A 24,738-nucleotide genomic window follows, 5' to 3' on the forward strand; every position below is an offset into this window, starting at 1 on the left:
GTCTTGGTTTCTTTCATTTTTGTTTTTTTAATTTTAATCTTTTTAATGTTGCATGGTTATTGTAGTTGTTTTCCAAGTCTTTTCCCAGAAACATAAAAATAAAAAGAAACGGCAACAAAAAAAAAACTAGTTGTAAACTAGAACATGCAAGAGCTTTCATCTTAGAGAGGAACAAGGTTAACCAACTGTATTTTACCTCATTACATCCTCTTCCTTTCAATTAACCAATTACATAAAGAGGTTAAACCCTTAAACGAGGTCAAATCCTGAAAGAAAGTCAAACCACTTAATTGTAAGATTATGAATTCAATCCAGCCTGCTTTACGAGCTAACTTGTAAAGAAGACGTAGCTACTCGCTCATGGCGGACGAGGCCCAGAGAAGGGCAAAGGACTCATTTCTTTGATCCCAAACGAGAAGAGAGAACAAACGGCGATTACTAATAGCCAGTGGAGATTGGAAATGTATCTATATTTGTTCATGTGGTACATTAAACCCGCATAAATGTATAGTGGTTTCAACTTCAAATGTGGTACTTGGTACATTCAGTGTAATATGAAGAGAGAGCACCCAGTAACAATTACAAAAGTGAAAAAGCTGATAAAATTTGGTAGCTTCTGTGCCTTGCTCGTTTCACCTTGTATATACTCACCAAAAGGTCCAAAACCATTGAACTTTCCTGCACCATGTCACCATGCAGATATATAAATCCATATCAGTTTCCGATTTATCATTTGCTATGCATTTAATAAATATTTGTATTATTTGTTACCTCTTTGGCTGGTGTAGCTGCAACCAGCACGCAGTGCACCTCTAATATCTGGTAGTGTTGCCCTATTATTGAAAACGAAGCCTGATAACATGCGATCAACGCAATTTAGCACTTGCTGTGTCTCAGCCAGACATGGTCCATGGCAAAACAGATCAGTTGCTTCAGGAGGCACGTTAAAGTTTCCACTCTCATTCAATCTATATGCTTCATCACAACCGGCATATATCTGATCGAAAAACGAAAGAAAATTTTTTCAGAAAAAAAATAAATTTGAGGACCTGATGTTCTTGCAAACAATAACTGAATCTTGCTTCAAACAAGATATTAAAAATGAACTGGCTAACATGGTTGTTGGTTTACACTCACAAACTTATTGTTGAAGCACGCTAAAGCTGTCACAAACGTTTGTGCCGGGTTCTCCTCTGCATATCCTGCTACATATCCAGACAAACATAAGAACACGATCAGATTCAGGTATGAAAAGAAAAGAAAACGTACAAGGGTGTTACAAACACGAAGTATAACCTGAGTAGCAGCAAGAGACAGCGATGAGAACAAGAGTGAAACAGAGGAACTTGTGTGTTGGGAGGGCAATAAAAGCCATTGTAGGAGTTGTGAGCAGACGGAAAATTGGATGTGTACCTACCTTTAGTATGGTAATGTGAGTTCTACTGTGGTGTTCAGATGGTTTTATCTTTTTAATAAGGCATGAGAGGTCACCCCGGCTACTTGGTAAACCGAAAGGAGAGAGTGGTCTGGCGGTTTGAGATAGTTCTAGCAAAAAAATGGTTGGGAACAAAGGGACTTAGATGAGTGAATTTGGTAAGCAAGCCACCAACTTTGTACTTGTTCTTTTGGGCATTTCCATTTTCAGTGTAAGAACTGAGAACCATATTATGTCATTCACTAAATAAACAATTCATTTCGATTAATATTTAAAGAAAATACTCATTGCTTGATGTGAATATAATGCAAGCCAGCAGCAAGTACCTCCCTTCTAGGAAAGATATTTTATATGTTAAAAATTTATAAAAATAAAAAATAAAAAATTAGTTGAACTGTTTCTTACTTTAATTGGACCCACCAATTGGGCTAAATGGGCTTGGAGAGAAAAGAAAATACTTTTGATGTAGCTTCTTGGCCATGAGCGTTTATTTTTATTTATTTTTATTTTTATACAAGCGATATGGGAGGTTTTCTCACACACATATTGTCAAGGTACCATGAGTGTTCGAACATGGGGTCTGCAAGCCAAGGCCCTTTACACTGGGCTATAGTCTTTCTTCATTCATACCGGCTGCGTGAGTAAAAGAAAAGAAGGTGCCTTGTGTGAAAATCGGACCACAAATCATCAATAACTTTTGCTCATCATAACATGGACGGGGTATATGTTTTGTCATTTAATGAAAGAAAAAAAATTAGACAAAATATCTCTAGCAATAAAAGCTCGAAAATTGGAAATAACAAATAAGGGTGAGAAGCCTAGTCTTTACTTTGTGGTGCTCCCTACTTAATGTATTGAGAAAGCCACTTGAAGCCATCACCATAACCCATTTTGCGAACAATGCTGCACATGAAAACCTCGAGGGCACGGACATTTGAGTCTGTCAAGTTTACTTTACCCTTGCCTGTGGTGAAGTTGTTCAGGCCGAGGTGGAATCGCAATTCTTCTTCTGAGGCAGCATATGGTATGTCAATCTTGTTTCCCAGAATAAGGAATGGAACATTGGCCAACCCCTCATCAGAGAGAAGAGCATCCAGCTCTTTTTTCGACTCGGCAAATCTTTCCTTGTCGTAAGCATCCACTAGGTAAACCACTGCATCCACCTTTGCAGAACAAAGACAAAATGGATTTACCAAGGATGAACATAAAGAGAACATAATATAAAGCAGCAAAGCAAAACCAGCATAACTAGAAATAAACCCTCAAATACTTATTAGCAGAAATACAATTCTTTCTTAGACAACAAGTCAAATCCCAAAAATCTGTCCAATTAAAGGTTCCAAAAGATGGTCAAGTACATAACAATCAGATATCCTCTGCGAAGGACCTGTTTCAGAGCCGTTACATCTATGCTCTAACAACTTAGAAACAGATCCTTCAATGCATCTAAGTCATTCATATTCCAATGGTGTGAAAACTTAGCTCTATCTGAGGACCTTATTCGAGAATAACCGTTATATAACATACCTAACTACATCTTCCAGGTTCTACTACGCACTCTTTCCTTAAAAAATAGAATCCGTAAAAGGGTCAAAAAGAAACAAGGTGATTTCGAAACATAGTCATCGAGGACAAAGGTTTATTCCCACTTCTGATAAGGAATCTGTTTGTAGTTAACCAATTATTAATCCAGATAAATAAAATTTCAAAGTAAGGATGTATGGTAAGGTACTATTAGCATACCTTCTAAAGACAAAAGGTGCTATCAGCGAGCTACCATTACTTATATCTGCCTCCCATGAATCAGATAAACACTAAAAACTTTTATCTGGGATTATGGAGGCACAAACATTCCCAGACTTAACCCCATGCACTCAGGGACTTTGAATCTTTCCTTCAGAAATCACGATTGCCAAATACAAAAACAAAGCTTCTCATTGAGAATACTAAAGCTCAAACAGTTCATATATGCAAAAACCAGTTGCATATAACAGGTATATCAATGTAACCTCTTACATTATATCATCAACAATACCTTAGCATAGTAATCTTTCCAGACTCTGCGAGCAATCTGATGTCCACCCAAATCAAAAGCCTTGAACTTGATTTTCCCAATGCTTAACTCTTCTGATGTCGGATACTGCGTCGGCTGGTGTTGAACTAATCTCTGCAATAATCCATCACCACCAAGACCCAGAATCAGAAAATCAAATTCCATCCTAATTATCACAAAAATATCAAAGCAAGTGACGAGTAAATTTGTTTCTTCCTTTTTTTTTTATACAAAAGTATTACAGTTTGAGTCAGTCAATACTGTCTTAAACTCTACTTCATCATTCAATAATTTTCAGTGTAGGCTCTGATCCTACACAAAATCATAGGAATTACAGATAATCATAAAAAAGTTCAGGTCAAGCTCAAATCCTTTATTCAATTCTATAAGAATTAACAACTGCACTCTCAAAACTATTAAGTTGGTCAATCTTTTCGTTTCCTTCACTTTCCCAGCAATCAAACAGACCTCGCATTGATTAAAAGCAAATAAAGAATACAAATTTCAATTGAAATCGAAATACCAATAATTCCGAAAGACCATCGAAGCATTGAAAAAATCATAACTTTCACCGCATTCAAAAGCACCAAAAACATTCGTACACGAATTTATGAAGAGAATAGAAACGAAAGAGAAACCTCATCTTTGAGCATATGAAGTAACGTCGTTTTGCCAGCATTGTCGAGACCCAAAAACAAGATCTTGGCCTCCTTCTGCCACAAGCCGAGCGATGCAAGAACCCCATAGAACCAATCTAACAAGAACATTGTATTTCACCCCAAAAATTGTCAGATCGAAAGCCACCCCAAAATCAGAGAGACAGAGAAATCTATCTCCGTGATGTTGTAGCAATCTATATGTTCTTTTCTTTAATCTGATGTAGTATTTATATGGAAGTCTTACTGCGTTTTTTTGAAAGGACCAATCGAACGGCTGAGGATGAGGTTCTGACGCAATCGGGCAATTTTTCACCGTCAGATTTAAAATTACGAACAGCTGGGATCTGATTTTTTATTTATTTTAATTTTCAATTTTAGCTATGTTGGTCAGTGGGGATTGTTTTTGTGTTTTATGGCAATTTTATCCTTTTTGGAAACTTGGAGGCTAGAAAAAAATAAAATAAAATTGGCAAGTACTTTAGAATTTACCAATATCTATGATACTGAGCTTCACATATTGGGTTGCATTTGTAGCTTTTTTCTTTTTAAAAAAGGATGTGTTTTGATTCATGGTATATTTTATGAGCTAGATAGATGAACTTTCAAAGCTTACTCTATTTCTCACTTGAAACATATTGAGGAGAAATTCAGATCACAAGATTGTGCCACTACCCTTACAAAGATTAAAACCTCGATATTTTTGGTACTACTCAAGTTGAGTGTGATGGTGTATGCGGCATGCACACAAAAGAATCGCTCCTCATTTAGAGTCGTTATAAAAACTAGTTCTCTTGTAATGAAAAAACATAAGACGCTTCTTACGAGAAAAATATATTTTATATGAAGTGACGCGAAGTGTCTAACAAGTAAAGAAGGAGCAAATATTCATTAGTTACAAGTTTAGGCCGTGCTCTTCTTCTTTTTTCTCGAGTGTAATTTTAGTTTGTTAAACCGTTATTATAATGTAAGCAGCATATATACATTAAAAAGTAGATGCCATTCTGTTGTTTTTTATTAGGGTTTAGGGAATCTGTGGCAATGTGGAGCCTCTGCCTAACATACACCTAATTAGGGTTCCATGATTCCTTATCATCTTTAGAGGCACCTTGCAATGCAGATTATGCGAGTTCCCATTAACAAGACTTGTCATTTTTTACTTCTTCTAATTTTAGTTAACATTCCTTTCTTGTTCTAGACTTTGAATATTCTTCACCTTTAACTTGGTCTTTTCTTGTGTGCACACCTCAACTTTCACACTGCACTGCACATAATCTCTCTGCCCTCTTCTTTTTACCTCCAATATTCTACAATCAACATATTTAATCATCCCATCATTGAAGAGACAGATGCAGACTTGTAGCTTCCTGCTGTAATTGACAACTGGGGATTCACTAATGGAATACAATATCTTTAGCACAATTTTTCATTTTGAAGAAGCGATATTGAGGAAAAAAGGATCTGAACACATGAAATCGTATGAAATCACATGACATCGTAATTTCAAACACATAGAAACTAGTAAATCCGAAAGTTGTTACACTCATGTGTATGAATTTACAACTCAACTCAAGCTTATCATATAATCATTGGGTTTTATTAATTTGTTAAATGTAACTTCTGTCATTGAAAAAAGTATACAAATTTTAAAATCAAGCACAGAATCTTTCATTATGTTGGGCACTTTCTTTGGTATTTTTTTTAAAAAAAAAAAAAAAAAAGCGGACTGGTTTGGATCAAAATTTGACCTTAGTGTCAAGTTAAGCAGATATAATATTGATGGCTGAAAGCTAATCTTATCTCAAGAATTCAGAAAATCTTCAAATAAGACAAAGAAAACAGGCCCACTGTCTTCAAAACCACTAACCCAAAAGAGCCCAAACCCACAAACCGCCAACAGGAAACATTGCATAATGCAACCAGCCAGCCAGCCAGTTTCCATTTTCCATTTTCCCACCCACCATTTTACTATAAATACCCATTTTCACCTCCTTTGTCTTTCAACTCTCTCTCTCTCTCCAAAAACCCACTTCAAAAGAAGAAAACAACCTGGTTTTCAACCGTCCGATCACTTACTAATGGCTGACGTGGCAGAAAGCGAGCGGAGGATCCTCGTGGCCGTCGATGAAGGAGAGGAGAGCATGCATGCTCTCTCTTGGTGCCTCAAGAACGTTGTTTCTCAGAATTCCAAAGATACCCTTATCTTACTCTACGCCAAGCCCCCGAGAGCTGTGTACACGGCTCTAGATGGCACAGGTAGGAGAGAGGATCCATCAGGTATTTTGTCGCAATTTTTGAGGTTATTTTGGGAATAGGAAGAGATTCAGTGGTGTTTTTGGGTAATTTTGTTTGTGATTCAGGGTATTTGTTTTCCTCGGATATTTTGGCGGCGATGGAGAAGTACGGCGCTGATGTGGCGGCCTGCGTGCTCGAGAAGGCCAAGAAGATGTGCAAAGACCTTCAGCAGGATGTGAGTGGTCTCTCACACAATTTTGATTTCTGATTCTGAAGGGTAAAATGGTCATTTTGATTTTTGATTTTTGATTTGGCGATTGTACCCCTCTGGGCCAGGTTAAGGTGGAGGCGCGAGTAGAGAATGGTGATCCGAGGGATGTGATTTGCCAGATGACAGAGCAGCTTGGTGCTGACGTGTTGGTCATGGGAAGCCATGGATATGGTCTCATCAAAAGGTGGGTCCCATTTTATTGCAGAACAAATGGGCAGGAAATTTTTTTTATAAAAAAGGATAATGTAAATTTATTAAAAAAAACTTGTGGTATTTGCAGGGCATTCCTTGGGAGTGTGAGCAACCACTGTGCACAGAATGTGAAGTGTCCTGTGTTGATTGTGAAGAAGCCAAAAACAAATGCTGGCAGCAAATGACTTTGTTATCCTCTTCTCAGTTTTTAATTGCCTCGACATTTTTGTTTTGGTGTCTCTGTATTTTTTCTTTCGGTATGCGACTCGTGCTGTAAATATTTATATTTGAATTGAGCTAAGCTAAGCAGTGAGAATTTTATGGTATAAATCATCAACGTTTTCTTTCATCTCTTCATTTGTGACTCAACGTTTTCCATGGGAGGGGTGATACTCCTCCTTTATTCTCTGAAATGTAGGAATTCCTAATTAAAAGGGATAGGAATTTCTGACACATGTGTGTTTTTCTTGTAAATCATGATTTGACGCATTTGAAAAAATAATTTATTAAAAATACACCAACGTAAAAAACAACTAATTCACACAGCCATTGACATGAATTTCTAGTTGAGAAAACTAGTTACAAGGGAAAGGAAAGGAGGGATTTCTTTTCAAAAAAAGGAGGCTCACGCAAAATAAAAGAGAATATTTTGACTTTCTAGCAGATAAAAACTTGTGAAAACTGCTCATGTGCGTTTCTAAATTTGTGAAAAACACAAAAAGAAATGTACATGTTATATTGGCATTGGCGAAAATGTATTAATACACATATCATATTATTAGCAAGAATGTAGGAAAACCTATTTAAGATATTTAAGAAAAGTAATTACAAGGGAATGAAAGGAATGTGGGAAAACCTATTTAAGAAAAGTAGTTTCAAGGGAATGAAAGGAGTTACAAGGGAAAGGAGGGATTTCTTTGCAAAAAAGGAGGCTCGCGCAAAATAAAAAGAGAATAGTTTAGGATATTTTGACTTTCTAGCAAAGCCGTGTAGTAATATGTATGAAAATATAAAATATTCCAATCCTCAACACAATAGGAAACCTAAAATCAACAGGAAACCATAACCCCTATAAATATTTGGGTGCACACTTACGTCTTCCACACAGTCCTACACATACCATCCCATCCCATTTGCTTCTCAATTCACTTCCATTAATCAATCTCTGCAATGGCTTTCACCACGAGAAAAGCTTTTCAAGTAGGCGATGAGGTAGAAGTGTGCAGCAAGCAAGACGGGTTTCATGGTTCGTATTATGAAGGAATAGTAATTGAAAACTTGGGGGACAAGTATAAGGTGAAGTACAAGAACCTGGTGGAGGAGGATGATATGTCCACCGCTCTGGAAGAGCTCGCGGAGGTGGACGAGGTCCGGTCCGTGTGCCCTAAAGTTTGGCCTGACTTTTTTCCAGGCGAGAGGGTTGATGCGTTCACCAACGACGGTTGGTGGGCGGGCATCATTACTAGGAAGAGTGGAGACGACTGGTTTGTCTACTTTCCAAGCACTTTTGAGCATATAGCTTACCCTAAGAGGCATATCAGGCTTCATCTGGAGAGCCGCCGCAACGGATGGGTTTCTCGCGATGGACGGGTCTTCTCTTGCGAGGGAAAGCCGCTGTCTTGCAAGAAGAGACTGCGCATTGTGATGGGAGGATCATCATCGACATCCGTTAAAGCTCGACTTGTTTAATTACTTCATGTGTAAACGTTTTTGGTGGTTTTTTTTTTGGGATTTCTTGGTAATTTGTGTTGTGATTGGTTGGATGATTTCATTAATCAATGCATCTCTCATTGTTTTTTTAGTCTTTTTCATTGATTAATTTCTGTTTATTTATTATCTTCTTACAAACCTAAACCCTACATTGAACACAAATGAAAGTTGATCGGTGAAAAGGAGGCACATTGAACATCTCTAAAATGGATTGATTAGCGGTGGCCAAATTAAAATTTTAGGATCTCTTTTATTAACGTTAGAATAAACTTAGAGAGTAATTACGTTATGCTTAGCAGTGAGAAATTTCTGGTAAAGGTTCTCACAATTTCTCCTTCTCAAGTTGTTGACTGCCAAAAAAATGTTGTTGACTGCCACTTCATGGGTCAAACTCGACTTGGAGGCTACACATTAGTTTTAGTTTTTTTTTTTTTTGAAATACAAATACTCATTAGCTTCTTGCTGCAAAGTTGTATAAATTTCAGCACAGCTTGGTTTTCATTAGAAGTAATGTCTTGGATATTAGAGAATTAAGACATGAGGAAAAAAAAATCACACAAATTATAGTAAATCTTAGAAATTTCACTTTGAACTTATACACCAATTTCAATTTGTCTCACCTTAAAGAAAAATTTGAGAGAAACCTCCCTTCATTTTTTAAAATATCAAAATGTCATATGACACTAACACCATTGAGTTTTTCATCCAAAAATTTGTATGTGCAAGGGGCATATTAGACTTTTCAAAACCCAAACCATATTTCAAGCTCCTTATTCAAAAAAATGGGGGAGAAATTGAGGATTGAGGTGTATTATTTGGTAAATTTTTTAAAAGACACGATGAAAAATTCGGCCATTAGATAATAATTTAATTTATAAATTTATGTATAATACGTGAATTCTGTACATATTATTGAAAATTTTGTCAAAATTATGTGTATTAAATGTCAAAAATGCGTATTGTGTATAATATACTAACTAGACTCAAATAAGGAGCTTGAATGAGGGTTTTTTAAAAAGTCTAAAATATCCCTAGCAAGTTCAAATTGTTGGATGGAAAATTGGGTAGTGTTAGTTTTTTTAGAGGACATTTCTAAAATTGTATCTTTTTTAAAAAAAAACCGAACAAATTATAGTCTATGACACCAAATTAACCAAATAAATAAGAAGAGTGGGGCCAAAATAAGTATACACTAGGGTGGGTGGGCCCATAAAATATATACAGTTGGGATAAACTCAAAAATTTAATCGAGTTACTAAAAAACTCCGTAAAATATTCCAAGCCCCCTAAACAATAGGAAACCCAAATCCTAAATAGAAACTAAATTCTCGTTGGTTGCTAAATGCAATTTTTTAATGTAACTTGGATGCTTTAATTAATCTTTTCTCAATACATATCCCAATATTGTTGACTTCACCGTAACATTTGTATAATGCAAACCGATTTTTTGGAGAAAGTGATGCCAACACCGCTTGTCATCAAGAACCATCAACTTTTTCTTTTCTTTTTTCCTTCTCTGCAATTTGAACTGCGGCCAATTCATGGGTTAATAATAATTTAGTTTCAAATTAAGGAAGAGATAATGAGTTTTATAAATATTATTAATTTAATACATTACCCTCAATTGATGAAAATATTTATTTCTTAATATTTTATTTAATTGAGGATTTTTTTAGTATTTTGAATATTTTACTATTTTTTCCCTCTGCGAGAAATAGATTTGGTTTTCAGTAGTAGTAATGTCTGATCACTCAAGTTGATGAATTATATATTAGAGAATCCTGACATGAGACCAAAAAACCAATTCACACAAATTAAAGTGTATGATACCAAGGGCCTATTTGACAAGCATTTTATTTTTCATTTTTTTTTTAAAACTATAAACTTAAACTAATTTTATTTTTCAAAACATTAAGAGTCTCAAATACCAAATTTTGGTAACTGGAATGCATTTCATGTATGGTGATATAAAATTAATGAATGAAAAGAGAGTGAAAAAAAAAATTGAAAAATTGAAAACACTTTCAAGTTGTTTTAAAACATAAGGGTGATTTTGAAAACTAAATTCACCTTTTTTAAAGCTGAAAACGAAATATGTTACCAAACATATGTTTTCAATTATAAAAAAAGTGAAAATGAAATGGTTATCAAACAACCCCAAATTAATCAAAATAAATAGCGGACAAAGTTAACATTAGAGTTAAAAAAAAGTAGAATAGAGAGAAATTAAAAGGAAAAAAAAAAGAGTGAGAGTTTTTCACCATTGTGCTATAGGAAGCCCGAAGTTAAATAGGTTTTACTAGGTAGATGAGGTGTTAATAAAATAAGAAGAGTTTTACCAAAAAAAAAATAAAATAAGAAGAGTTGGGCCGAAATCAATATATACTAGGGTGGGCTTAATATTTACAATTGGGATAAATAAATTTAATTTAGTAAATATTAGGAACCCCAAATCCTAAACAGAATAGGAAATCCAAAATCCCAAACCGAATAGGAATTCCAACCCAACCTCTATATATCGCGACCCTCACATACACTCTCCTCACACCATTTCACAAAGAGCAACTCTCATCTCATTCTCATTCATTCTCCAAAACATCTCCAAAATGGGTTTCCCTAGAGCAAAGGCTTTTGAAGAAGGCAAGAGGGTCGAAGTGTGCAGCCGAGAAGACGGGTTTCAGGGCTCCTGCTATGGAGCAACCATACTGCAAAACATGGGGGACAACAAGTACAAGGTGAAGTACAACCGCCTCGTATGCGAGGACGACCACTCCATACCTCTGGAAGAGGTGATCGAGGGGGATGAGATACGGCCTCTGCCTCCTCTGCCTCCGCCCAAGAAAACGAAAGCCGGGTTCGCTGACGGGGACAGGGTTGATGCGTTTGACAACGACGGCTGGTGGTCTGGAATCATAACTGGGAAGGTCGGGTGCTACTTTGGCGTCTACTTTGAGACTGGGCATCATATTGGTTACCCTGAGAGAATGCTGAGGCATCACATGGATTGGCGCAATGGAGAATGGTTCTTTTACCACTAGCTGCTGCTGCTTCATGAATTTAATTAGAAACTAAATCCACGTTTTGTTATGATTTCTTGTTGTCTAGGGTTTATGGGTAGTTTGTGAATTTAGAAACTAAATTCTCGTTGAATGTAATGTCATTAACTTCGTGACTTATCATACATATATTTGAAACTTGGTAAATATATATTTGATGATGGTTAAAAAAAAATAACATTTGAAGCGAACAAGTAATTAGCGTGGGAGGGAGTGTTCAGCAATCTTCTCCCAAGATTGTTGAGTTCTGTCCTTGTTACATTTGTACAACGCGAACCGAGTTATGGTGAAAGTGAGGCCAACCATGCCGTCATCCAGAGCCATCACTTTCTCTTTTGCTTTTTCCCTCTCTTCATCTGTCAAGTCCCCATAGAGGAGGCTCAAGTGGGGCATATTGGCTGCACTTAAAAATTCAATTAATCCATACAATAATCATGATTATATGAAATGGGTAATCTACAAATACCCTTTGGTCGTTGGTTCATGGCATATAATTATCAAATTCAATTAGCTTACAATTTACGGTTGGTATTGAGTAATAACATTTTTTTAAATATAAGCGATATTAGGGAAAAGAAAATCAAATCCAGGACCAGACGTGCATGGATAATTACTCTTTAACTTTAGCAGATCAATATCTATCAATAGGAAAAAACAACCCTAGATTCTGAAGAAAATCTCACAGTCAACAAGTATATATAATACGAGTTTATTAATATATTGATCTCTTACTTACCCAAGCGGTCGAAACAGTAATTGAAGTTTCCTGTTGGAGAAGATACCTAAGAAATTAAACAGAAAATAACTAATATGTTTGCATAAATTAATTTTAAAAAACATGTAAATTCAATTTGCACGAAAATATATTTATCCCAAAAAAAAAAAAAAAACCTGATCTGGATGAATGAAGAGGTAAACATTTTGGTAATAGAATCGACCGGGGAGCACGTCCACAACTGTACATGTGTAGCAAGCGATTTTCCCACAGGCCTCTTTGAAGTTTCTGACGATGTCGTCTTCCTTGGAGTGGATGGACCCCAGAACGGGGATGTGGGGCCGTATCTCGGGCCCACCGAATTCGTCGCGGAGGCCTTCCATCACCTTCTTGATCCTGTTCGAGACGTGATCCGGTAGGACGGCCCACACCGCATACCTGTGCACCTTCTGCCCAACTGGGTTTGGCGCTGAAGAAATTGTTGTGGTTGTTTCTGAGTTTTCCATGAGAAAATGGAATGAGTGAATGGAGAAGATTGATGAAGAGGAGTTTTGACAACTATTTGAACTTCCAACAATTTTCTTTCAATACCCATAATCTTTTTTATCCCCATTTTACCCCTGAACCCCTTGCTTATAGGGGAAATGTTTGAAATGGTCCGTTTTAATGAGTCATTAACTGCCTTGACCCAAGTTTAACAACATTTCTACCATTTTACATGTTATTAGATTAGATCCCACCCACCGCTAGTGGCGCATAGTTAAGTTGGTTGAATTCTTGCATCTCCGCCGATGTAGGTAGAAATTCGAAACCGTTAAACACCCAATGAATATTTATGTAAACCCCTCTCGCCCACTCGCTTGTACTCAAAGCAAAATAAAGATAAAAATCTTGCGTAGTCTATATTTTTTAAGGCAAATGTTCCAAAAGAATGATGAAATAAAAAATGGAACCTGTATTTTTATAAAGTTGAATAAAATCGTCGAACATAAGGGCATTTTCATATGAAAAATGGTGAAAGAGTTAGGCAAAGAGGGACATATTGATCATCAAAATCTTGGAGGATTCATTCATGAGTGATAATTAAACAAAGGAGACATCGACTATATCAACTTTTGCTTGAATATGGAATATCAAGGAAACATATAAAAAAAGATAAAAGTGGAAAAGCAGCCCCGACCCAAGTTTTTGATTTGAGTAGCATAAAACAAAAGTGTACTTCCAACTTCAGTGGTAAATGCTTTTTAGCTGCAACACAAATTAAAGCAAATTAAATAGTTTTGGTTAATCTCAAGATCGTTAATCTTAATTGTTCAACTTTGCAGACAAAGTATCTGCATTTACGACCATTGCAATTGAGAACCCCAGCAAAAAGTTCAGTTTGTTCCGTTCATTGAGACACCAAATTGATTCATGCTATTAAGTGTTAACGATTTTCGATCACATTTATTGATATATAGATGTTCACCTAATTAGATTCGTCAAATTTCTATTAGAAATGTGAGTAAATATATATTACAACCAGTGTTTTCAAAGGCATGCTTTCGCGCGCGTCGGAGCGAGGCGGCCGGAAAACGCCCGAGGCGGTCGGCTTTTTCGCGAGTTGCACGTTTAGCGCAGGGAAGGCGTTCCAAGGCGGAGCGAGGCGGAGCAAGGCGCACGAGAGCTGACACTCTGAAACGGAAGAAATTTTAACCATTCTGCAAATTGGGTGCGCGGCTCCATCGCAGCGAGGAAGACGACCTTTTTTTAAGGTTTTTTTTCTAACAAAACGACGTCGTTTGATTGAAGTGTTAAAAAATAAAACTTAAAGTGAAACGACGTCGTTTCACTTGGAGTGTTTCGAAAGGACCAAAAATACACACGCATGTTTCTTTTTTTTTTTAGCTTCCCAATTTTTTTTTTGTCCCCACTTGTTGCTTTCCTTTATACAATCAATGTTCTTGCCTTTTCTATTTCCAGCCGGCCTCGACTTACCCCCCTTTTTTTTTATTTCTAAATTAATATATTAACACATGGAATTATATATATATATATATATATATATATATATATATATATATATATATTGTATAGTATAACCCTAATTTCTACTCTTACTAAATAATCTCCATCAATTTGAAGAATTCTCGTCATCTTTCGACTGCAAGTAAGTATTTTATTTTTCTCTCTAACTCTTCGCAACTATAATTTGAAGTTTCGTATAATTTTTTTTCAATTTTTTTTAAAATATATTAGTTATCTTATTCGTTTATGTGATATAATAGAAATTTGACGTACATATTTTATGTTTTGGGATTGATTATTATGTTTTGAATGATAATTAGTACTTATATTTAAAAGATTGTTATGGTTCAATAAAAATTAGTTGTAAAATTTAATTGTATTGTATTATTCATAAATTTTTCTTATTAAAATAAATTAATGTTCAAAAGGCTTATGCCTCGCATAACACTACTAAAAACACCTCGCCTATACGCCTCGTCTTTGAAAACATTGATTACAACTAGTAAGTTTACTATACATTGTGAGACTAATGATTATATGATCGGTCGATTATAACACCTTAAATTCTTAAAGTTAGTGGTGTTTAACACAAACCACCTTACATATTCAATTAACGTTATGTATGAGAGAAGGGAAAGTTTATATAAATAAATGTACCTCATTGCTTGGATGAATGAGGAGGGAAAGGTTGGAGTTATGGCCCCTACACCGCAAACCTGTGGAACCTGAGGTCGTCTTGGTTATCACTAGTACTAGAACGTACGTAATAGTTTCTGGATTTGCCGTGATATGACATTAACTTCAATAATTTGTGCACCATGCTCTTTGGATTCATTGAAAAAAAGAAATAAAGCAAACAGGAGTGGTGGGCCCAACACATAGGGTTTGGAAGGAGTTTGATGAGGCAGAGGGTTGAAGGGGATAGACAGGTGTCACATCCTGAGAGTAGCCAATGTTGTTGGGCTTATTCTTTGTGCTTCCTTTGCGGGGTGCAAAAGTGTCACTTACTGGTCAGACTAGCTAGGTATATAATAGGTATGTGTCGAAATTTTACTGCGCATTGAGGCTAGAGGATTTTAAATATATATTTTTTTTTGGTTTTTTTGGTTCTTTTATATATATATTTCAGATGAAGGTGTTTGGATATAGTCAATTTGAATTCAGTTGATTAGAAGATATCTTTCCATCTTAAGCTCCTTCTTTTTCTCACCAGTTTACTTCCGATCATATATTATTTCTAAATATCTCTCTCACACCAGCTATCAACATTTCTTCTTGTTTCGGTGGCATTGGCAGTGGAAGTTACACCAATTGCATCGACAATGCCAAGTCTTTCAAGTACTAGCAATCAACTACTTTTCCCTCTCTTTCTTTTTGTCATCTGTCTAAATCTTATACTATATTTGCTTGATGTTTTTTTTCCTTTTAAGTTCTCTACTATAAATGGGAAATTCGGCTACGAATTTATCTTAATGTAGTTTTGTTCATCCCATGAAAATGCAGATATTAAAGCCAAGGTTTCCACCATGAATATGATGAATTCGCACCGCATCAAGTCTTGCTCAAGAGTTCTCTGGCGCCCCATTTGTTTTCTCCTCATTCTGGTACTTTTTCTTCAACATATTTTTCTAGCTTGTAGAAGCAAACTTCTCTCCTCATTCCAGTTCTCTGTTGTGTATATTTGGCAGGGACTTTCATGCTTTATGATCTCAATGTTGTTTAAGATGACGAAAAAAATTGAACGACGTATGCTCTTGGAATCAAAACAAGCACTCCATAAATCATTTTCAGGCATTGACACCACTGCAAAGTTGCTAAGTCCATTAAATCCATCAGCAGTAAATCTGGCAAGATCTCTCAGTTCCTCACTTAATGGAACTGAGCTCAATTTCACTACCATCCAAACAAGGGTTAGTGTATATTCTAAGACAGTTTAGCTGAGTTTAATTAGTAATGTTTGCTAAATAAAACATTCTCGTAATCTACGAACTGGTTTTCGCGTTTTGTTGTCCAGGTTGCACCAACGTTGTTTCTAGCCCTTTCAATGATCCCACATATCTCACAGGTTACTTATATTGGATTAGATGGCCTTTTATTCTCACTTTACAACCATGAGGATCAAACTTTTGCAGTATTCTCCAACACTTCATTTTCTTCAAAGTGGTACACTCAACCAGTAAATAGGGACACTGGGAAGTTATATGGCGCAGCAGTTGCTTCAGATTCTTTGGTCACAGTAAATTCCACTTGGTTCCAACAAGCCTTGAATAGCACAAGTGGTTATTCTTGGCTGGGAAGAGGATGGGACAAGGCTCAACGTAGCATGTTTTTAAGTACTGTGCCTATGGATGGCAGAGGTGTGATTTCCTTTGGTATTCCAGCAAAAGTTGTCGTCGATCATTTCGCGGCTTTAGACTTCCATGGGGGGTACTTTCACTTGGCTACATCAAATGGGGATGTGATTGTGCAAACAAAGCTCCCAAAAACCCAATTTGAAATAAGCAACAACACAGTTTCGGTCCAAATGGTGAGGCCAAATAGTAATGCCACTGGTGATCTTGGTAAATTCTCATGTAATCATGATGATGATGACAAGTTGGAACCATATATTCATTCATGGAAAATGAAGCGTATCAAGTACGTGACTTATTGCTCCACCCTCAAGATCATCGGAGTTAAATCAGTATGTGAAACCATAGTTTTTGCACCAATTTAGTTTGATCTAACTTGCCTTACAAGTTAACTACCATTGTATCACTTCCCTTGATTTATATATTTCTTTTTTCTTCTTTTCTACAGGTGTATGTATTGACTTGTCCAGCCAATGGTCTTGTAAACCTTAATCACAAATCAGTGGTGTTGCTTGGCCTTTTGGTATTTTTAATTCTTGCATCGGTTTGCATATTCATACTCTTAATAATCAGAGCTGCAAGAAGAGAAATGATCTTATGTGCACGGATCATGAAACAAGAAGGCGCAACTCGTCAAGCAGAGCGCAAGAGTATGAACAAAACTAAAGCCTTCAGCAGAGCAAACCATGATGTGAGGACTTCTTTGGCAGCCATCACTGGTTTGATAGAGTTGTGTCACCAAGATGCCAATCCCGACTCTGAGTTAGCAGCCAATTTGGCACAGATGCATACTTGTACAAAGGACCTCCTAGTCATACTGAATTCTGTTCTTGATATAAGCAAAATTGAAGCTGGGAAAGTGCAGCTTGAAGTAGAAGAATTCAACTTGGCTCAGCTCCTTGAGGATGTAGTTGATATGTTCTACCCTATTGCTATAAAGAAAGGTGTCGATATCGTGCTCGATCCTTGTGATGACTCGATTGCCAAAACATGTAATGTCAGAGGCGACAGAGGAAAACTTAAACAGATAATGTGCAACTTGCTTAGCAATGCAGTGAAGTTTACATCTGAAGGTCATATCACAGTTCGTGCCATGGTTCCGAAAACAAGTTATGAGAATGAAATCATCGCTTCCAATCATAATCGTGTGTTGAAGTGTTTGTCATGGTTGTTTTACAAGGGGAAAGGAGCTTTCAGTGATTTGGATGCCATTCATACAGCACAAAAGGATCCCAACAGTACAAAGTTTGTCATTGAGGTGGATGATACAGGCGAGGGAATTCCTAAAGACAAGCGAGAATTTGTTTTTGAAAACTTTGTTCAGGTGACAGACAGGGCTACTGGAAAAGAAGGCTCTGGTTTGGGACTTGGTGTTGTTGAATCTTTGGTAAGTAATTCAGAATGAGTTTAACATACTAATACATTATATATATATATATATATTTTTAATTTAGTTATTGATCACAATTCAATTTCTGTTCTAGGTACGCCTAATGGGTGGAGAGATAAAAATTCTTGATAAAGAGCTGGGTGAGAGAGGTACTTGCTTCAGCTTTGATGTTTCTCTTCTGACATGTATACCAAATTCTGGTGACATTGAAGAAGAATTTTCCAATGATCGCTCTGCCAATGGATTTCAACCTTTCGGTATACAACTTTTGGCGCATTCACCAAAACCAGAGGGGTCTCATGTGGTGCTCTTTATAGAAGGCGACGAACGGAGAAAGATTTTGGTGAAGTATATCAGTAGCTTGAACATAAGAGTTTCATATGTAAAGCATGCAAAAAATCTTCTTCCACAACTTGAGAAGATAAAGTGCAAGTTAGAAATTCCCTATTTCAATTATTCGGAAAAGTCCCAGCTGGGTTTTCTTGACCAACTAAGCCCCTCCGCATCCAACAACTCTGAGTCAAGAGCAAGTGACGGGTCTCAAAGCATCAAGGAAGGAGATGACCAAATCTTGCAACCCGATAAAAAGACCAACTCCAGAAACTCAACTGCAGGTATTGTTCTTATTGTGATTGACACAAATGCTGGTGTTTTCTCTGAGTTATACGCAACTGTGGCTAGCTTTAGGAAAGACATACACAAGTCAAGATGCAAGGTTGTCTGGCTAGATAACTCAATAACGCGTAACACGCATCCGATGCAACTAGAAGGACAGAAGCTAGCTCCTCCAATAGATTTTATTATCTACAAACCATTTCACGGGTCGCGCTTATATAAAGTATTAGGACTAATACCTGAACTTAAAGGATGCAACTTACCAAAGTTAGAAAAGAGAAAAGTAGGTCAAGAAGTGCAGAAAATGGATCCCAAACTTGCAGGAAATGAAGTAGGAACATCTTCATCACCTCCCGACGACGACTCACTGCAACAAGTGGTCATACATAAATGTGTTGATAAAAGAAGTGATCGGGAGCTCTTGTATGGAAAGAAAGTTTTGCTTGTTGAAGATTCAGCAGCAGTTCGCATGGTCGTTAGTACTTATCTTAAAAAACTTGGAGCAGTTGTGGAAATTTGCCATGATGGGAAAGAGGCATTTGATCAAATTTGTAGAGCTCTGAGGGATCATAGCAAGGAGGCTCATTCTAAATCTACTCCCTACGACTATATTTTAATGGATTGCGAGGTAATGTGATCAAAACCATTTCTTCAATATTAAGGGGTGGTTTTTTTTTTTTTTTTTTTTTTGGGTTGGAAAAATGAAGATGGATTTATATGTGTCTTTTGTTTTGTTATTTTTGGTTTTCCACAGATGCCAATAATGAACGGATTTGAAGCAACAAGGCTAATAAGGATGGAGGAAAAACAATACGGGATCCGTCTTCCAATTATAGCATTGACAGCCCATGCAATCAATGAGGAGGTTAACAAGATGATTGAAGCAGGGATGGATGTCCATCTAACCAAACCATTGCAAATAGACATGTTGCTGGAAGTCATCAAATCGATTGAGAACAAATAAAATGATAAATTCAAAGTAGTTTTGTAGATGCAAGAGATTATGTTAAGTTAGTTTTTTTTTAATTTAGAAGAGAATAAAATTTAAAGTTTCTCCAATTCTTAGTAGTTGACGGAGTTTTCAGTATGAAGGTGTTCAGGGGCATTATCATTAGAAACTCCATAAAATTTCAAATTCAAACAGAATCATCCGTTTAATATTAGAAAGCGTTGTTATTTTTTGAGAACCTTTCCGAGTGATAATATACTAAACTCACACACACTACACGGATACTAAGACTCAACTCAGGACCTCCGAGTGATAATATACTAAACTCACACACACTACACGGATACTAAGACTCAACTCAGGACCTTATCTGAGGAATCATACGTTTAATATTATAAACAGTTGTTATTCAAGAAAATGAAATCATATATCAAATTGAAAATTGAAACTTCAGAGTTGAGATGTCTGAGTCACAAATTTGAGTTGAATGGAAGAAATATTTTCGAGTTTTAGTAATTGGGTTGTGAATTTTGACAGGTTTAACCTAAACAGGTGTTGCCCAAATCCCAACTAACCCCAACTCAAATTTAATCGAATGAATAATTTCTCACCAAACCCTATTCATACCCTACCCAACCTAACCCACAAATTTAAACTCAAAAATTCATGTTGGAACTTCAGACGAATTCAAATTGAACGAGTCTTAATCACAGCTCATTATTCTAGGGAGGAAAGGGATTTCATAAAATCACATCGCGTAATGTCACTATCACAAAATTCTAGCACCTGAATTTTTCTAACAATTTAATTTGGCAATACAATCAGCCTTTTCTTAGAGCATCTCCAAGGGAAGGCAAAAGAGTAGAACTCATTTGATTTGTCACATCAGTATTTTCATACTCCAAGAGAAGATACAAATGGGTAGGTAAAATATACACCATTCTCTCCAACAAGGCAAAATTGCCTACTTCAAAGTGAAGAGGTATATTAAGCTCCACTTGCTTTTTACCTATTTAAAAGATAAAAATAAATAATATAATAATAGTTTATAGACTTGCATTGCCTAGTCTCTCTAAGTGACAAATAAGTAGGCAACATGCCACCTAGGGGTCATATCCATCGAAGAAAATTGCGAAATATAAAGATAAACCAAGGAAAATATTTATTTTAAAGGAATTCAGAAAAACTTGTTTAAACTATGCTCATGAATGTGATTATGAAAAACACATCTCATCAATTTGTTCCCATGGCGCAAACAGCTAAATAAGATTAAGACATCAGCAGCTAAAGCAGTTTGGCATGCAATTTTTAGCAGTATCTGTTCCCTCTAAGAGGTTCTACAGCTAAAAAAGTAAGACGAAAAAACATGGGGCACTTAACGCCCAAGCTTATCTCTAGAACTTTGCGGTGCTCCCTCCCTACAGTTCATCCTGAAAATCCAAAGCGCAAGACACTATGATCAGTAAACAGACTAGGAATATGTTTGGTTCATTAACAGCAAGAGGAAAGAAAACCTACATGTTTCTCAGCCTCAGTTTCGGCACTCTCTTCAGTTGAGTCTGGTTTCGATTCGGAATCAGATTCTTCTCCATCTTCGGCGTCAGCATCATCGTCCTCAGCCTGAAAAAACACGCTGAAGCTGTCAGGGGACCATGGAAAACAAAAATGAAAGATCTAAACTCTCGGGTGGCAGTTTTGAATGCTTACATCAGAATCAACTGGGTCTTCTTTTGATTCCTGGTAAAAGGATTAAGGTAACAAGTTAATAAAGATGAAAACCACACGCTTCCTAATTTTGTAAATAGTTTTGTACTCCATGAACAACGTCAGAGGCAAAGAGAGGTACCTCCTCCTGCAGCTTCTTCTCCAGCTCCTCGAATGCTGCTTTCTCGGCCTGAAATTGCATGGAACTCAATCAGACATCTTTAGGGAGCTAAACTCAATCAGACATCTAAAATTAATATACTTTTAAGGAGCTAAGCAAAAGGTCTATTAGATGGCATACATCTTTCTGTTTGCCCCATGTTTCCTCAGCCAACTGCTTTGCATACTCCGGCTCATCAGTGATCAAAATGTTGTCAAACAGGGTTCCAGATTTCACCTGGCACATTACACATTTTGCCTAATCAGAATTTGAGTAACATGGGATGGGACCAACAATAGTAAACAGAATGTAACAGACGAAATTACCTGCCACAATTCAATTCCGACATACTTCAAGTTGGGGTAAACATACAGCTCAGGGTCATCCTTGAATTCTGGGTTGTCAATCAATGGTGCCTTCCACTTTCCCTTGAAGTTGGGGTTCTTGATTTTCTGCATAGTGGTGGAGAAAAATTATGAACGAGTGTCAAGTTGCATTACAAGCTATTATACAAACCACAATTCCACAAACCTTTGGCTTCCATTCACCCTTGTACTCAGGGTTGGGAATGGTTGGGGCAGTCCATTCACCATCTTCCTCATCATCCCAGTCTTCAGGCTGAAACACCAAGACACGTTAGTGAGCAACAAAAATACTCTTCCGCATATGTGTAGTATTTTGAAATTCGAAGTTAAACCAATACCTTCTTGGCATCGGAATCGGCTATTTCCTTGGGAATGTCATCATACCCCTACAAATAGACAATAAGGGTCAGTATGGTTGTGCATTCAGTAGGTAAGAAGTATAAAGAAATTGTGAATACCTCTGGCTTCTTATCTTCAGGGTCAGGGATGTATTCTTGGTCTTCCCAATCTTCAGGCTGTCAATATTAAATAGTCAATACTTATTCAACACTTCAGTCATGATTAGTTAATTGAAATCTCAACAATTCAATTATAGGTAATTACTTTCTTGGCCTCGGGATCCTTGATTTTCTTTGCAGGCAGAAGATCCCAATCGCTGTAGAGGCTACCAGTTTGTTTCTCAGCATTGTCAACAAGGATGCTGTAGGTAGCATCTGGACGGATGATAAAAGTATAGACATGAGTGAGTTGGTCAGTCTCACAAGGAACATCCTTCTTGATCAAGTTATTTGTATTATTGTAGTTAAGAATTGCATGCACTTTCTTGGTGCTGTATCCGCAGATATCCGGCCCAAACATGATACTGCAAACAACAAAAGTTTATATACCAAATCAGCAATGAGGTAAAGAAATTGAAGCAAAGAAAACAAAATCATCAGACAAATATGGGTATCACTAGCCTGTAAGGGGTATCACCGCCAAATTTCTTCTGATCAACATCACCACTGAGTAGCTTGATGTAGCCACCACCACAGTCAAGTTTCTGCTCATGCTTCACAGAAAATTGAAACACGAGTGTCTTATCCTTGTTGCTGAATTCAGGGAACTCAGCTGATATGGCATAGAACCTGTAGTCCTCACTTGTTTGGATACCTGTACCAAGATGTCAAAGTCATTGAAAATGGTCATCAGGATAGGCATCAAATTTTTATAAAAAAAAATCAAGAAAGGAGCACAGTAAAGAATCAGTATTGGTTATAAACGGATACCTTTGTCATTAGCGTCTCCATTCCATTTTCCAGAGGTGTAGTTCCATTCACCAGCCAGGTTCTCATCTTTCTTCCACTCGGAAGTAACCCAACGTTTATCCCATCCGTCTTTAGTATTTTCCAAATAGTATATGAAAAAGAAATAAAAGAGAATCAGAATAACAGAACTAGAAAAAAGATCAATGGAAACAGAGAAAAATAAAGGACCAGAGAAGTAGACATTTCATATGTACACTAGAAATAAGCTTCAATTTTTTTGTAAAGTCATTTTGAAAACTAGTTGACCAAGAAATGTTACTAGTTGACACTCTACATCCATGTCAATTCGTCTAAGACAGAGTATTCATCATACTACACCAATGCCAAAAATCTGTGCACCTTTCGAGCTCTACTCATCAAAATCAGGCACGATTGCAACATTCGCCAGGTAATTGACAAGTTCAACAACAGAAAGACACGAGCCTCAAGGCAAAACATAGCTAGAGCAACACTAGAATATCAATTTTAACGGCATGTACAGGATTTAGCTTTAATCATCTGTTCCAATTCATTCATATAGTATACATGGATTGTAAACACCTTGTGAGACTACACAGTGCAAACAGAGAATGCAACATTCTCGAACAGAAATTGGACTAGAAACCTTAGAATTATTGATTTTCTCCATGCAATCCTATTTATATTGATTCAGGCAAAACCCTAACCCTCACTTTGATTCTGCAAACACTTCACTGCTGACATTGACTAAATGCATATACACATGCAGAGAAATTATATAGCCAGACATGCACACATACATATACAACCAAACATTTCTATTAGAAACATAACCAAAAACCACAACTGAAGCCCAAATTCAACAATATGTCAAGATTCCCACAGATCCATTTCAAATTAGTAAATTCAACTCACACTGACGCATTCAACTAAAAACATTATCCAAAAAACAATCAGATCGAGTCGCAGACTTATATACAACACCGATCCTCCAGAAATGACATTGGATTCAACCCAATTATATCCTAAACCAGTGAAAATGCAATCAAACACTGAGCGCATACATCCATACACCTACAGATACACAGAGTGAGAAACAGAGAGAGATGTATAGTTATACCCTCGAAGCGTTCTTCGAAGAAGACCTTGGCGGAGGCGATAGCTAGGAGAGAGAGGAGGATCAGGGACAGCAAGCTAGAGTTTGGAACCCTAAACGCCATCGTTTTCACGCACTGAGAGTTGCAGAGCTACAGAGTGTGATGAGAGAGCTCGATCTCTGGAGGCTGTTATATAGGTCTACTTGCTTGGTTTTACCTGCTGTGGATGTGGTTAAACACTGGGTTTTTGCTTTGGGTTAGAGCCCTCGTTGGATGACGTGGACTAACCATAGTCCGCCACATCATCACGGGTTGTCATTGATGTGAGGTGGCGAGATCTGATTGGGACCTCTCCGAAGTATCGACGGTGGCAATTGGATGCGACACGTAGATTTGCATCGACTCTGAGTTTACGAAACTACCCATGTAGTGCAGAAAGTTGCCAACCCTGATTGGTTTGGTAACTTTGAGGTGTAGTTGCGTGTAGCCACTGGCCAGTAAGGCATATTAAT

The 24,738-nt window shown here is 36.9% G+C and overlaps 7 protein-coding genes and 1 non-coding gene across 10 annotated transcripts; 3 read left to right on the forward strand and 5 right to left on the reverse strand.

Annotated features, from left to right (window-relative positions):
• Positions 1 to 226: 226 nt before the first annotated feature.
• Positions 227 to 1,953, reverse strand: LOC110762913 (uncharacterized). Of its 2 annotated transcripts, none has more exons than XM_021965634.2 (4): positions 1,297 to 1,953; positions 1,138 to 1,205; positions 772 to 997; positions 227 to 678 (listed from the first exon to the last, which is right to left on the reverse strand). In XM_021965634.2, the coding sequence occupies exons 1-4, from the start codon at positions 1,373 to 1,375 to the stop codon at positions 545 to 547; spliced, it is 507 nt and encodes a 168-aa protein (XP_021821326.2). In that variant the 5' UTR covers positions 1,376 to 1,953; the 3' UTR covers positions 227 to 544. The 2 variants fall into 2 exon arrangements, with proteins under 2 accessions (XP_021821326.2, XP_088111182.1); XM_088255056.1 differs by having other exon boundaries at positions 230 to 678; positions 1,138 to 1,202.
• Positions 1,954 to 2,096: 143 nt separating this feature from the next.
• On the reverse strand, positions 2,097 to 4,354 carry LOC110762910 (small COPII coat GTPase SAR1A). Its single transcript, XM_021965631.2, has 3 exons — positions 4,127 to 4,354; positions 3,471 to 3,602; positions 2,097 to 2,598 (listed from the first exon to the last, which is right to left on the reverse strand). Exons 1-3 carry the CDS (start codon positions 4,253 to 4,255, stop codon positions 2,278 to 2,280), a joined length of 582 nt encoding a protein of 193 aa, XP_021821323.1. The 5' UTR covers positions 4,256 to 4,354; the 3' UTR covers positions 2,097 to 2,277.
• LOC148293490 (small nucleolar RNA snoR83) lies at positions 3,150 to 3,270 on the reverse strand. The gene has a single exon (XR_015836859.1). It is a non-coding gene; the product is annotated as a small nucleolar RNA snoR83 (small nucleolar RNA).
• Positions 4,355 to 6,116: 1,762 nt separating the features above from the next.
• LOC110762887 (universal stress protein A-like protein) lies at positions 6,117 to 7,191 on the forward strand. Of its 2 annotated transcripts, none has more exons than XM_021965601.2 (4): positions 6,117 to 6,421; positions 6,505 to 6,614; positions 6,716 to 6,834; positions 6,931 to 7,191. In XM_021965601.2, exons 1-4 carry the CDS (start codon positions 6,223 to 6,225, stop codon positions 7,025 to 7,027), a joined length of 525 nt encoding a protein of 174 aa, XP_021821293.2. In that variant the 5' UTR covers positions 6,117 to 6,222; the 3' UTR covers positions 7,028 to 7,191. The 2 variants fall into 2 exon arrangements, with proteins under 2 accessions (XP_021821293.2, XP_021821295.2); XM_021965603.2 differs by having other exon boundaries at positions 6,130 to 6,400.
• Positions 7,192 to 8,012: 821 nt separating this feature from the next.
• Positions 8,013 to 8,549, forward strand: LOC110771980 (protein AGENET DOMAIN (AGD)-CONTAINING P1-like). The gene has a single exon (XM_021976346.2). The coding sequence runs from the start codon at positions 8,013 to 8,015 to the stop codon at positions 8,529 to 8,531; it is 519 nt and encodes a 172-aa protein (XP_021832038.2). The 3' UTR covers positions 8,532 to 8,549.
• Positions 8,550 to 11,080: 2,531 nt separating this feature from the next.
• On the reverse strand, positions 11,081 to 12,876 carry LOC110762886 (uncharacterized). The gene is made up of 4 exons (XM_021965600.2): positions 12,500 to 12,876; positions 12,345 to 12,390; positions 11,812 to 12,006; positions 11,081 to 11,586 (listed from the first exon to the last, which is right to left on the reverse strand). Exons 1-4 carry the CDS (start codon positions 12,827 to 12,829, stop codon positions 11,132 to 11,134), a joined length of 1,026 nt encoding a protein of 341 aa, XP_021821292.2. The 5' UTR covers positions 12,830 to 12,876; the 3' UTR covers positions 11,081 to 11,131.
• A 2,613-nt stretch (positions 12,877 to 15,489) lies between these two features.
• Positions 15,490 to 19,745, forward strand: LOC110762884 (histidine kinase CKI1-like). Its single transcript, XM_021965598.2, has 7 exons — positions 15,490 to 15,668; positions 15,834 to 15,934; positions 16,019 to 16,240; positions 16,345 to 17,013; positions 17,130 to 18,068; positions 18,166 to 19,314; positions 19,441 to 19,745. Exons 1-7 carry the CDS (start codon positions 15,653 to 15,655, stop codon positions 19,648 to 19,650), a joined length of 3,306 nt encoding a protein of 1,101 aa, XP_021821290.1. The 5' UTR covers positions 15,490 to 15,652; the 3' UTR covers positions 19,651 to 19,745.
• Positions 19,746 to 20,780: 1,035 nt separating this feature from the next.
• On the reverse strand, positions 20,781 to 24,422 carry CRT1A (calreticulin 1a). The gene is made up of 13 exons (XM_021965599.2): positions 24,250 to 24,422; positions 23,133 to 23,240; positions 22,824 to 23,016; positions 22,468 to 22,726; positions 22,323 to 22,379; positions 22,203 to 22,250; positions 22,031 to 22,117; positions 21,826 to 21,951; positions 21,641 to 21,736; positions 21,482 to 21,529; positions 21,343 to 21,372; positions 21,154 to 21,255; positions 20,781 to 21,065 (listed from the first exon to the last, which is right to left on the reverse strand). Exons 1-13 carry the CDS (start codon positions 24,347 to 24,349, stop codon positions 21,054 to 21,056), a joined length of 1,266 nt encoding a protein of 421 aa, XP_021821291.1. The 5' UTR covers positions 24,350 to 24,422; the 3' UTR covers positions 20,781 to 21,053.
• Positions 24,423 to 24,738: the final 316 nt, after the last annotated feature.

This window comes from Prunus avium, chromosome 6, assembly GCF_965620075.1.
Source record: "Prunus avium chromosome 6, drPruAviu1.hap1.1, whole genome shotgun sequence".
Taxonomy (NCBI): domain Eukaryota; kingdom Viridiplantae; phylum Streptophyta; class Magnoliopsida; order Rosales; family Rosaceae; genus Prunus; species Prunus avium.